We start from the raw sequence: 15108 nt of genomic DNA, 5'->3' as shown, positions 1-15108 counted from the left end.
GGCACCACAATGGTGCCACCACATGGATGACAAGGAAAATTTAAGAAAAGGTGAAATTTACAACAGGGTATTACCCGAAGAAACGTGCTTTAAAATGTAGAAGTATACGCTCCTTAAATATTGATTCAAAATCCGAACTTACATTTTATATCATTTAATGATAAGAGTAGATAATAAGTATGTTAGATTTTGGAAATTGTGAGAAATTAAAGATAAAGTACCATTTTTATTTTTTTATAACCGTATCGACGATATTATAAATTGGGATCGTTTTCACGAGGACGTTGAAGTAGTTGTTTTCTTACATTTTTCGATTAGAAAATAATTAATGACTTGAACTTCAGACCAATAATATTATAGGCCTACACGAAACGCGGTCCTTTTACTAACTTGTAGTTCGGACCAAAAATATTATAGCCCATACGATACGCCGCCTATTTCCTAGTATAGAGTACTTTACTGACTTGATATCCCAATGCCATGTAGCAAACATAGAAATGAATTATTATACATAACCGTGTAAAAAAATTCCAACGCATGTGCTTCTGAGTTCCTTCGGCTCGAAATCTACTCACCGTTTGTGCTTCCAAATTTCTACTGTGCACGAAACCGTAGCCTTGCCTCTTCTTTCTACTCCAAGCCCTTGTAAGAGGTATTTTCTGAATTATATACTTTATTTTTTCATATCTTACTATTAAATTTCGTGATTCTATTAATTAACAAACTTTTCAATGATTACTAAGTGAAGAATTAATAATTTGAAATTTTCAGAGCTAGATATATAAAAGAATTTCTCGATTACTCTGTTCATGTATGTGTTAATACACCCCCCTTGGGATTCCACTTGTATGTTGGATTGAAGAGCGCATCACTAGAGCTCATCACAGGGGAAATATTCCATTAGAATCAGGATGAAAGTTTTAAGAATAAAAGGGTTTTATTAATTTGGCATCGGTCAAAATAGATTGGATTCCAAATCAAGCCATTTAATCTATTAAATTTTTAATACATTGGGACTTAGTATGTTAATTGTTAATAAATTTAAGTCAAGACATGATTTTCTTTAGAAATATAATCATGTCACAATTTATATGTATATATGACTAAATATAGAAAAAGAAGGCAGAGAAAGATGAACACAAGAGTACAGTTAACTGTGTGCATTGTCTATACTACTACAGAGCAAGATAATGAACACAAGAATACAGTGAACTGTGTGTATTGTCTATACTACCACTTCTGCTGCATTTTCTGTTGTGCTTTGTTATACAAGAAGGAAGAGTAAGTCTCTTTATATAAAAAAACATAGCTTCTCTTTAAAGCTTGCTTTTGTCACTTGGTGGCTCCTCTTGCTACATTAATTATGATGTCACCATTGTGATATGATCTCACTTGTGTCATATCCTAGCTAATATTTAACAAATCATGATATATGAATTTTTTTATTTTGGAAATTTGAATGAAGATAGAGGTGCATTTGCATAATGATTCTTTGTTTTGTTTGAGATTTATAAAATTAGTCAATGATTATTTCTTCACTGAAAAGAATTATTTTATTTGATGCAAGGTGTGCAGTGACAAATTCTCCACTATGGACTTACCAGAAGAATTGATTGCTGAAATTATATCAAGAACTCCTGTGAGGACAATAGTGTCATGCAAAAGCGTGTGCAAAAGATGGTGTAATATAGTTTCAGAACCATTTTTTTCGCGTCTGCATCTCTCTATATCATCTAAAATGCTTTTACTTCATCAAGGAGACGCCGAGGACGTAGATGATGACAATGATGGTGACCTTGCAGTGGTTGAACTAGATGACCAACATCACCAACATGATATTCATCACGAGCCTATGATGAGATTTTCCCCGGGACTTGCCTTGGGAGACTATGTGGGGTTAATTGGATCAGTTAATGGGTTAATATGCTTAGAAGATAGTTATGATGATTCAGCATATGTATGCAATCCAATTACACAAGAGTACATACGCCTTCAAGATTCCGAGTACACCAGAGTATCATATTTAAAGGGATATTATGGCTTTGGACTTGTTGAATCGAACCAACAGTACAAGATTGTACGTTTTTATAAGGGTAGATTTCCTTCAACTGAATATGACCTAGGGAGCGAGGTTTATACGCTTGGAACCGGCATGTGGAGAGATCTAGGACATGTCCCCTTCCATCTGAATGAACATGATAGGGGTCACTATGTCAGTGGCCGCCTCCATTGGTTAGCTGGTGAACTAATATGTGCTTTCGATTTGGATAGAGAATTATTTCGTCCAATGGAAGCTCCTCCACGGGCTCCTGGGAATACAGATCATTTTAGCATCTTGGGAGTCCATAATCATTTTAGGAACTTGGGAGTACTTAAAGGTTGCTTGTGTATATGTGATATAACACTATACTCTGAACTTTCTATTTGGGTGAAGAGAGATTATGGCGTGGAAGATAGTTGGAGTAAAAAACTCATCATCACTCCTAATCCTCCGTTACATGAAGGTATAAATACCGACATGGTTCGGCTTCTTAAAGTTCTCAAAGATGGGAACATCTTAATGTATTGTGACCAACTTCAATTGTTCACTTATCATCCTCAACATAAAACATTGCGACATCACATTTTCCCGGAGGGTGAGTTTCTCACATTTGGTGCGATGACTTATGTCCCCGGTTTTATCAGTCTAGAGAGGAGTTTCACCTTGGAGGGTGTCAAAAGATGGGAGTCTCCTCAAGTAGAAGACTGACTTATAACCGAATAGAGCAAAACAGGATCGAAAATAGGGCCGAGTCCGAGCAGTCTCCCGAGTACTAAGGCCGAGTAATCTAAGTTGTTGAACATTGCTTATTTTACTGCAAAAATACAAGGTTTTTATAACTAGTTCCATTTCAAGAACACGTTATGTTTTAAGCTTTTCTAGTTGTTTATCTAATATTTGTATGTACTCCTAATTTCAAAATTTAATAATTACTGTAGGCTGCGAGATAACTTTAGCATTTAGTGCTTGACATTTTTATAACATTTACATATATATAAATGATTTTATGTTGTATGCTTGTAAATTGCTCTTGGTTGATTCTGTTTTTCATGATTCATAGTATTATTTCCCTTTCATCTTGATGAGTGTAGTTTATTTTATTTATTCAGCTTTGGCCTAGCTTTGTTGGGCTTTGGTTTTAGGTCAAATTTGGTGGTCATACTTTAAATTTTTCATTTAGGAAGGCCTTGTTATAACTTCTGTTGTTAGCTAAGTTGCAGTTTGAATTATACAGCTGGTTTTACATTTGTAATCCTATCTTACATTATGTTACTTGTATAAGTTATCCACACGGAAGAACTGTAAGATTTAGAGGCATATCTTTTAGAGTGGCTTTTCATTTGTAGATGTTAGTATTTCCCTAAAATTGAGTGTTAAACCAAAGCGAGTTGGGTTAAGAAGTAAGTTTAAAGTCAAATGACAAAAATGCATAAGTTCATTCGGGGTTATGTATGTGAAAGTGAAAGAAAATCACAAAAACCAGTTTAATTAAACCTTAAAACTGTGTCTGATAACATATACTATAAGTGCTCTCGCTGCTCTGTCTGCGCTAGAAGCTCAAAGTTGTTCATCGGATTTAAATGTATCCTGAAAGCTTTAAAGCTGTTTAGGGCTACTCTGGTTTATCTTGATTTTCAACTTGTTTCTCGATATCTTGATTTTAATAGTTAGGAATTATGATGTAGTATGTGTCTATGACAATCTTCATTGCTTAGTTTATGATCCAAAGGCCATTATGGAAGTTTGTGTACTTTCAGTTCGAAGAAAGTTGCTGTTCAATTAACTGCCTATGTTCCTGGAGTTTGTGGGAAACTCTAACAAAGTAGGTGCTGTTGTATATGTGAACTTCTTTGACTCAGCCATTATGATTAAAGAAATGGTCGTTTGAGTATCACATTACAAGTTCGCCCTGTGGGGAATTTATATGCTACAGTGATTTTTTCCCCTCCAGTAATCATCCTCAAATTAAGACACTGCAAAAACTTGACAATTTCATAAGCCTCGTTGTAGTTTGTAATTGATGCAAATGTTCAAATTCCAAGTTTATCGGGCTCGAGTTTGTATATGGTGGTATACTTTTGGAGGTCACACAGCCTAAACGTGAGGCTGCCTGGGGTGTCACATGGGATTAAAACATAGTTTACTATTTTATCTAAATTATTTTAATCTAAAAAAACACTACAAATTAGCGATATTTTGTAAATTTGAACCTAACTCCTTTTTATTATATCATTTTATTGTAAGAAAAAATTTATGAACACGACGATGCTATTTACAACTATGACATACTTGAATTTAGCAAACGAACGGATCTGAGCCGTCCAGATCAAGTTTAGCTTAATTTTCTTTTTTTAGATGAGCTGAATTTAATAAACTAACGGAAAGTGATGTTCAAGATCGGCTCTTTATTATATGAATTCGAGCCGAATTTGAACAAACTCGAGTTGTCCCCTAATATTTCACATGTATTTTTTACTCGACCGAATTTAAAATATAATTTTTAGTTTTACAAATTGCATCAAGATCAAATACTAGTTTTTATTTTATAATGATATATATACAAACACTCTACCCATATTTCTAATCTAAATCATTTTTTTCAAGTTGTGTTTTAAGAACATAAACAATTTATTTTAAATTTTTGAGTTTTATTTTAGAAATCATACATTACTTATTTTTTTTAAAAAAAATTCAATAATAACGGCATTTACACATATAATCGAAATTGAACAAACGTATGATCATATCGTTTGAATCCTTCGTTCTTTGATAGGCAACCAAGTAATTTTTTAAAGAGATATGTACATGTTGTAATATTTCAGTTGTTGTTTTGAGCAATCAACCATAGATGCATCATAAACCTTTATCACTTAATCAATATCATGAAATTTCTGCAGAATTGTAATCCCAGACATATGACCAACAAGAAATAAAAACCAAACTCTCACAATTAAGGAGAAACTAAACAAACCCAAATAAATTGGTAACCAAGGAAAAATGGAAACTAAATCAAGAAAAACAAGATTGAGGCTATTTTGAGATGGCTACTCAATAGAGAGCGAAAGAGAGTTTGTACGTTACATTTTAAAATGTCCATGTCGAAATGTTATTATGTTTAGATATTTTGCTTAAGTTTAATTTTTATAAATCACAAGTTATTTAATGATTTTATAAAAATATTAAAAATTGGAGATGAGTTGGTAACAATATGGTAGTTTCATTATGAAAAAACTAAGTGTTTAATTTAGAAATACAAGCAAATTTTCTAAAATATTTAAAAAAATTATTAAATTATGAGAAAAATGTAATAATAACAATATTTAAGTGATCAATAATAATTTATTATTTATAATATATATGAACTTTATATGAGTCGAGTTCGAGTCAAGTCTGAGTCGATTACGAGCTAAACAAGCCGAGTCAGAATCCAGCAAACAAAAAGCTCGGCTCAATTATTCATTCGAATTCATTTTCATATTCTTGATCGCCCTCGTTTAGAATACTGAACCGAATCGAGTTTACGTAAACAAGTCAATCCTGAATTTCGTTTACGAACATCTCTTCTCATTTACGGTCCTACTATTAATTGTAATATTCATCTCACTTGATTATTTACTTATTATTTAGTAAGTTAATCAAATATATTAAAAACAATATTTGTCCAGTTTTAATTTGTATTTAATCATTAAAATATAGAAATTTTCTAACCGGTCTTGTAAAAATTGGAAATTGGACTTTATCAGTAGCGGGACCGTCTAGTTAGGGCTGTAATTCGGGCCGAGCGAGCCGAGTTTCGAGCAGGGCGTAATTCGAGCCGAGATTAATCGAGTCGAGTCGAGCCGGCTCGTTTAGTTAAACGAGCCTAAACCTCTGTCCGAACTCGACTCGTTTAATTTTACGAGTCGAGTCGAGCCGGCTCATTTAGCTAAACGAGCCGGTTTTTTTACGAGTCGGGCGAGCCGGCTCGTTTAATTTTACACTTAATCGAGCCTAAATCTTACCCGAACTCGTCTCGTTTAATTTCACGAGTCGAGCCGAGCCGGCTCGAGTAATTAACGAGCCGGAACCTCTACCCGAGCTCGGCTCGTTTAACTAAACGAGCCGAGTCAAGCCCACTTAAACGAGTTCGAGCCGGGCGAACTCGCGAGCCGCCGACTTGAATTACAGCCACAGTCTAGTGATTAATCGGCTAATCAGGGATTGATCAAAATGATTAACTGAGTCATTAATTAGAACTAATTTATATTAGTTTTAGATATAATATTAATATATGTATTGTGTTATTTATTTTTGATTATACATATAAAATTTTTATTATTTATATTTATATAAAGAAATTTTTAAATATGTCCCACTATTAAAGTAAATATAATTTTGAGATGTAACTTATGACTGAGATCAATTTAAGATGAAAAAATTAAGAAAGGTTTAAATTAGTAATTATGTGTTTTAAGAGAATAATATATATTTTTTAATTTTGTATCATTTATACTTTTAATTTTTTGATTTATATTTTTTTATATTTTTTACCAATGAGGTTGATTTTTGACCAACTAACCTGATTTTTCACGTATTGACCGGATTCATACTTTTAATTTTTTATTTATATATATATATATATATTTTTTAATTTTTTACCAGTGAATCCAATTGTTTACACAATTAACCCAATTTTTAATCGACTGATTTCAATTTTTTTCGATGACTGATTTTTGTAAAACACGATTTTTAACTCGAGTTTCACCTAGTCATTTCATTTTTCACCTAGTCATTTCATTTTTCACCGAAGAGTTATTAATCCCAACCTTTTTGAAAGTCGGTCTTAACTTGGGTAAAATAGTATTCTAAAATTCCTTTATTCAATCGATTAATCTCCTACAAAGTACTCGACCGATTCGATTTTGAAATTTGATTAATCCTTACGAATTTTCCTTTATTGGAGTATATATATTTTATTTATTAAAATGAAATACTACATTAATTTAAATATGAATATTTATAGAAATTATGATATAATAAATATATATTGTTAATAAATAACTAATATATTAAATATAATTTATTATTATAATAGATTTGATTTTTACTCCGATTAACAATTTCGATTAATCCTCGACTTCAACTAATCCCAAATCGGTAGCTAGACCGATCTTCCCCGATCTCCGATTTTTACAACAGAAGGTAAAATGGTTCTTTAATAACTCAAAAGTTATAACACTAATTATTGACGATTTTTCAGAAGATTCTAAGCAATCTGTTTACCAAGTACAATATTAGTTTTATTATTGTGAAACGAATTGTATCTCTATCTTATGAACCAAATATATGTTCTTTAGATAATTTAATATTAATTAATATAATTTGGAAATTATCTTATACTTAGCCTTTTAATATAGTTTATTTAATATTACTTAATTATCGATAAAAATTAATTTACAAATTAAAAGTAAATATATGTTATTAAACTTAATTTAATATTACTAAATATAATCTAAATACATGTCATAAATTTGTTACTGTTAAAATGTGATTTTTTAATTTAAAGTACATAAACGTTGTGATGGACAGTAACATATACGATCATTAAATCAATAATTTTTTTCGTAGGTAACCCGCAGCCGTTATCCTTCGGGCTTCGGGTGCGCACGTGGTTAACCCTACGGGCTCACGCAATAGCGTTGAACCAAGGTAAACCGCATTAAGCAAGAGGCTCCGACTCAGGAGGCATAATCATAATTCTCCTTACGGAGTATTATTTATTTTTAAAATAATACTACAAATGATAAAGTTTACACAGAATAGAAGTCAATTCGTGTTAATAGTTTACTTTGTAGTTAGTAGTTTTCAAAATAAAAGTAATATATGTATTTTACTTATTTATCGTAACTTAATAAATTTTAATATAATTTATAATAATAAAGTTTACAGAAAAATAAGTCGATTCGTGTTAGTAGTTTTTAGTTTTTCTAAAATTAAAAATAAATATAAGTTATTTTACTTAATTTAACATAACTTAATAAATATTTAATATAATTTAAAAATCGTTTAAAAAATATTTTTATTTTATAAATTAAAAAGACGATTGGATGAATACTAACTTAAAACAAAATAAAATTTACAAAGAATAAAAGTCGACTTGTGTTAAAAACAAAGTTGATAGAGAATAAAAGTCAACTTATGTCATGTAAGTACCAAAATTTGGTACTTGGGTACTTTTAGCACCAAATTATGCATAGTTTCGCTTATTAATAAAGAGTATAGATGCTTAGGTTTTTTTAATATTAGTGGGTAAATTATTATGTTTACGAAAGATCTTGCCCTTTTCATACTCATTTACAAATGAACCAATATGACTCCTTTTTACACAGTTGCAAGATAACATAGGATTTTCTTAATGTGATTTTGTCAGTGATATGAATCGTGCAATAAGACTAATTGATTATAGGACTCCTCAGTTATTTACAAAGTAGGTGAGAAAATAGTTAAAGAACAATATCACAATGAGGGTTGTGTGGCCTTTTTTTTTTGCCAAATTTAAAGCAAATTTAATTAATAACTTGAAAGAGATTCAATCGGGACAAACCCCCAACTGATCATGCAACCAGGTTGAAAAACAAATAGAGCTAAATAATTAGCTGTTTTGTTTCCGGATTGCTTAACAAACTGAATACACATATTCTGAAAATTAAAAATGAAGGTAATGGTTTCCCGGACAATCCAGCACGCATCTCCCCCGAAAACAGTAGTTTCACAATTGACCCTCACATTAATTCGATTGATATTGCAACGTTCAGAGGACTCAGTTGCAACAACTGAGTTTAGAGGCCTCATGTTATGAACAAATATTTTTTGTGAGAGGTGAGCACATGTGATTTTCACCACCGTTCCAAACGCACCCCAGCTATCTACCTGCCGGACACCAGCTATAGACCTGCCGAAAGTGTTGTTGATGCGAGATATCCAGATCTCCCAATACACCATCCAATTCATTTTCAACACAACCACCACATCGCACAAAGCGAGACACATCGCATAAAGCGAGACAATCAAACACACAAATAATAACTTAAACAGAATAATACGAAACAACCCAAAATTCAAAAATCTCGGAATAACACCAAATTGTAATATGTTGTTAGACCGCAGATTTTGAATCCAAAACTGAATTTTATTATAAAATCCAGACTCTTACCTTAGTAGATCTTAAAACTAAAGTGAAGAACTGTAATGGATTTTTCGAGTTTTGTAAAACAAATCTCGATTTTATTAAAGAAAAAGTGAATAAAAGGAGAAGATGTAGATGAATATGGAGATAGAGATGGGTATAAAGGGTGAAGAAGAAGATAGGGCGGCTAGGGTTTGATGAAGTTAGGGCGGCCGACTCTCATGGGCTGTGTGGTCTGAATTTTAAGCATATGTTCAAAATATTTTTAAACTTACGAAAGTGATGTATATATGTTTAGATTTTAAAAATCTATTTAAAATTTAGGGTTATGCAGCAGAATTCACATGATTATGAGATTCTATTTTAAGGATTGGTTCTAATTTGTGCCCACATGTATATGATTATGTATATATGTTAATTAATTTTGTTCCCACATTGCAAGTGTTCTTAAGAGTCATTGTTAGTACTCCTTTCGGGACAAGGCACCACAATGGATGACAAGGAAAATTTAAGAAAAGGTGAAATTTACAACAGGGTACCGAAGAAACGTGCTTTAAAATGTAGAAGTATACGCTCCTTAAATATTGATTCAAAATCCGAACTTACATTTTATATCATTTAATGATAAGAGTAGATAATAAGTATGTTAGATTTTGGAAATTGTGAGAAATTAAAGATAAAGTACCATTTTTATTTTTTTATAACCGTACTACCGACGATATTATAAATTGGGATCGTTTTCACGAGGACGTTGAAGTAGTTGTTTTCTTACATTTTTCGATTAGAAAATAATTAATGACTTGAACTTCAGACCAATAATATTATAGGCCTACACGAAACGCGGTCCTTTTACTAACTTGTAGTTCGGACCAAAAATATTATAGCCCATACGATACGCCGCCTATTTCCTAGTATAGAGTACTTTACTGACTTGATATCCCAATGCCATGTAGCAAACATAGAAATGAATTATTATACATAACCGTGTAAAAAAATTCCAACGCATGTGCTTCTGAGTTCCTTCGGCTCGAAATCTACTCACCGTTTGTGCTTCCAAATTTCTACTGTGCACGAAACCGTAGCCTTGCCTCTTCTTTCTACTCCAAGCCCTTGTAAGAGGTATTTTCTGAATTATATACTTTATTTTTTCATATCTTACTATTAAATTTCGTGATTCTATTAATTAACAAACTTTTCAATGATTACTAAGTGAAGAATTAATAATTTGAAATTTTCAGAGCTAGATATATAAAAGAATTTCTCGATTACTCTGTTCATGTATGTGTTAATACACCCCCCTTGGGATTCCACTTATATGTTGGATTGAAGAGCGCATCACTAGAGCTCATCACAGGGGAAATATTCCAATTAGAATCAGGATGAAAGTTTTAAGAATAAAAGGGTTTTATTAATTTGGCATCGGTCAAAATAGATTGGATTCCAAATCAAGCCATTTAATCTATTAAATTTTTAATACATTGGGACTTAGTATGTTAATTGTTAATAAATTTAAGTCAAGACATGATTTTCTTTAGAAATATAATCATGTCACAATTTATATGTATATATGACTAAATATAGAAAAAGAAGGCAGAGAAAGATAATGAACACAAGAGTACAGTTAACTGTGTGCATTGTCTATACTACTACAGAGCAAGATAATGAACACAAGAATACAGTGAACTGTGTGTATTGTCTATACTACCACTTCTGCTGCATTTTCTGTTGTGCTTTGTTATAAAAGAAGGAAGAGTAAGTCTCTTTATATAAAAAAACATAGCTTCTCTTTAAAGCTTGCTTTTGTCACTTGGTGGCTCCTCTTGCTACATTAATTATGATGTCACCATTGTGATATGATCTCACTTGTGTCATATCCTAGCTAATATTTAACAAATCATGATATATGAATTTTTTTATTTTGGAAATTTGAATGAAGATAGAGGTGCATTTGCATAATGATTCTTTGTTTTGTTTGAGATTTATAAAATTAGTCAATGATATATTTCTTCACTGAAAAGAATTATTTTATTTGATGCAAGGTGTGCAGTGACAAATTCTCCACTATGGACTTACCAGAAGAATTGATTGCTGAAATTATATCAAGAACTCCTGTGAGGACAATAGTGTCATGCAAAAGCGTGTGCAAAAGATGGTGTAATATAGTTTCAGAACCATTTTTTTCGCGTCTGCATCTCTCTATATCATCTAAAATGCTTTTACTTCATCAAGGAGACGCCGAGGACGTAGATGATGACAATGATGGTGACCTTGCAGTGGTTGAACTAGATGACCAACATCACCAACATGATATTCATCACGAGCCTATGATGAGATTTTGCCCCGGGACTTGCCTTGGGAGACTATGTGGGGTTAATTGGATCAGTTAATGGGTTAATATGCTTAGAAGATAGTTATGATGATTCAGCATATGTATGCAATCCAATTACACAAGAGTACATACGCCTTCAAGATTCCGAGTACACCAGAGTATCATATTTAAAGGGATATTATGGCTTTGGACTTGTTGAATCGAACCAACAGTACAAGATTGTACGTTTTTATAAGGGTAGATTTCCTTCAACTGAATATGACCTAGGGAGCGAGGTTTATACGCTTGGAACCGGCATGTGGAGAGATCTAGGACATGTCCCCTTCCATCTGAATGAACATGATAGGGGTCACTATGTCAGTGGCCGCCTCCATTGGTTAGCTGGTGAACTAATATGTGCTTTCGATTTGGATAGAGAATTATTTCGTCCAATGGAAGCTCCTCCACGGGCTCCTGGGAATACAGATCATTTTAGCATCTTGGGAGTCCATAATCATTTTAGGAACTTGGGAGTACTTAAAGGTTGCTTGTGTATATGTGATATAACACTATACTCTGAACTTTCTATTTGGGTGAAGAGAGATTATGGCGTGGAAGATAGTTGGAGTAAAAAACTCATCATCACTCCTAATCCTCCGTTACATGAAGGTATAAATACCGACATGGTTCGGCTTCTTAAAGTTCTCAAAGATGGGAACATCTTAATGTATTGTGACCAACTTCAATTGTTCACTTATCATCCTCAACATAAAACATTGCGACATCACATTTTCCCGGAGGGTGAGTTTCTCACATTTGGTGCGATGACTTATGTCCCCGGTTTTATCAGTCTAGAGAGGAGTTTCACCTTGGAGGGTGTCAAAAGATGGGAGTCTCCTCAAGTAGAAGACTGACTTATAACCGAATAGAGCAAAACAGGATCGAAAATAGGGCCGAGTCTAAGTTGTTGAACATTGCTTATTTTACTGCAAAAATACAAGGTTTTTATAACTAGTTCCATTTCAAGAACACGTTATGTTTAAAGCTTTTCTAGTTGTTTATCTAATATTTGTATGTACTCCTAATTTCAAAATTTAATAATTACTGTAGGCTGCGAGATAACTTTAGCATTTAGTGCTTGACATTTTTATAACATTTACATATCATATAAATGATTTTTATGTTGTATGCTTGTAAATTGCTCTTGGTTGATTCTGTTTTTCATGATTCATAGTATTATTTCCCTTTCATCTTGATGAGTGTAGTTTATTTTATTTATTCAGCTTTGGCCTAGCTTTGTTGGGCTTTGGTTTTAGGTCAAATTTGGTGGTCATACTTTAAATTTTTCATTTAGGAAGGCCTTGTTATAACTTCTGTTGTTAGCTAAGTTGCAGTTTGAATTATACAGCTGGTTTTACATTTGTAATCCTATCTTACATTATGTTACTTGTATAAGTTATCCACACGGAAGAACTGTAAGATTTAGAGGCATATTTCTTTTAGAGTGGCTTTTCATTTGTAGATGTTAGTATTTCCCTAAAATTGAGTGTTAAACCAAAGCGAGTTGGGTTAAGAAGTAAGTTTAAAGTCAAATGACAAAAATGCATAAGTTCATTCGGGGTTATGTATGTGAAAGTGAAAGAAAATCACAAAAACCAGTTTAATTAAACCTTAAAACTGTGTCTGATAACATATACTATAAGTGCTCTCGCTGCTCTGTCTGCGCTAGAAGCTCAAAGTTGTTCATCGGATTTAAATGTATCCTGAAAGCTTTAAAGCTGTTTAGGGCTACTCTGGTTTATCTTGATTTTCAACTTGTTTCTCGATATCTTGATTTTAATAGTTAGGAATTATGATGTAGTATGTGTCTATGACAATCTTCATTGCTTAGTTTATGATCCAAAGGCCATTATGGAAGTTTGTGTACTTTCAGTTCGAAGAAAGTTGCTGTTCAATTAACTGCCTATGTTCCTGGAGTTTGTGGGAAACTCTAACAAAGTAGGTGCTGTTGTATATGTGAACTTCTTTGACTCAGCCATTATGATTAAAGAAATGGTCGTTTGAGTATCACATTACAAGTTCGCCCTGTGGGGAATTAATATGCTACAGTGATTTTTTCCCCTCCAGTAATCATCCTCAAATTAAGACACTGCAAAAACTTGACAATTTCATAAGCCTCGTTGTAGTTTGTAATTGATGCAAATGTTCAAATTCCAAGTTTATCGGGCTCGAGTTTGTATATGGTGGTATACTTTTAGGAGGTCACACAGCCTAAACGTGAGGCTGCCTGGGGTGTCACATGGGATTAAAACATAGTTTACTATTTTATCTAAATTATTTTAATCTAAAAAAACACTACAAATTAGCGATATTTTTGTAAATTTGAACCTAACTCCTTTTTTATTATATCATTTTATTGTAAGAAAAAATTTATGAACACGACGATGCTATTTACAACTATGACATACTTGAATTTAGCAAACGAACGGATCTGAGCCGTCCAGATCAAGTTTAGCTTAATTTTCTTTTTTTAGATGAGCTGAATTTAATAAACTAACGGAAAGTGATGTTCAAGATCGGCTCTTTATTATATGAATTCGAGCCGAATTTGAACAAACTCGAGTTGTCCCCTAATATTTCACATGTATTTTTTACTCGACCGAATTTAAAATATAATTTTTAGTTTTACAAATTGCATCAAGATCAAATACTAGTTTTTATTTTATAATGATATATATACAAACACTCTACCCATAATTCTAATCTAAATCATTTATTTTTCAAGTTGTGTTTTAAGAACATAAACAATTTTATTTTAAATTTTTGAGTTCTTAATTTTAGAAATCATACATTACTTATTTTTTTTAAAAAAAAATTCAATAATATACGGCATTTACACATATAATCGAAATTGAACAAACGTATGATCATATCGTTGTTGAATCCTTCGTTCTTTGATAGGCAACCAAGTAATTTTTTAAAGAGATATGTACATGTTGTAATATTTCAGTTGTTGTTTTGAGCAATCAACCATAGATGCATCATCATAAAACCTTTATCACTTAATCAATATCATGAAATTTCTGCAGAATTGTAATCCCAGACATATGACCAACAAGAAATAAAAACCAAACTCTCACAATTAAGGAGAAACTAAACAAACCCAAATAAATTGGTAACCAAGGAAAAATGGAAACTAAATCAAGAAAAACAAGATTGAGGCTATTTTGAGATGGCTACTCAATAGAGAGCGAAAGAGAGTTTGTACGTTACATTTTAAAATGTCCATGTCGAAATGTTATTATGTTTAGATATTTTGCTTAAGTTTAATTTTTATAAATCACAAGTTATTTAATGATTTTATAAAAATATTAAAAATTGGAGATGAGTTGGTAACAATATTGGATAGTTTCATTATGAAAAAACTAAGTGTTTAATTTAGAAATACAAGCAAATTTTCTAAAATATTTAAAAAAATTATTAAATTATGAGAAAAATGTAATAATAACAATATTTAAGTGATCAATAATAATTTATTATTTATAATATATATGAACTTTATATGAGTCGAGTTCGAGTCAAGTCTGAGTCGAT

At 31.9% G+C, this 15108-nt stretch overlaps 2 protein-coding genes across 2 annotated transcripts; both read left to right on the top strand.

Annotated features, from left to right (window-relative positions):
- The first annotated feature begins 1591 nt into the window (after positions 1 to 1591).
- Positions 1592 to 2749, top strand: LOC141704333 (F-box protein At3g07870-like). The gene has a single exon (XM_074507577.1). It carries the CDS (start codon positions 1592 to 1594, stop codon positions 2747 to 2749), a length of 1158 nt encoding a protein of 385 aa, XP_074363678.1.
- Positions 2750 to 11269: 8520 nt separating this feature from the next.
- On the top strand, positions 11270 to 12428 carry LOC141704332 (F-box protein At3g07870-like). Its single transcript, XM_074507576.1, has 2 exons — positions 11270 to 11468; positions 11611 to 12428. The coding sequence occupies exons 1-2, from the start codon at positions 11270 to 11272 to the stop codon at positions 12426 to 12428; spliced, it is 1017 nt and encodes a 338-aa protein (XP_074363677.1).
- The last annotated feature ends 2680 nt before the right edge of the window (positions 12429 to 15108 follow it).

This window comes from Apium graveolens, unplaced genomic scaffold (assembly GCF_009905375.1).
Source record: "Apium graveolens cultivar Ventura unplaced genomic scaffold, ASM990537v1 ctg7720, whole genome shotgun sequence".
Classification (NCBI taxonomy): Eukaryota; Viridiplantae; Streptophyta; class Magnoliopsida; order Apiales; family Apiaceae; genus Apium; species Apium graveolens.
Note: the sequence above shows the minus strand (reverse complement) of the source record. Positions and strands in the feature narration are given on the sequence as shown.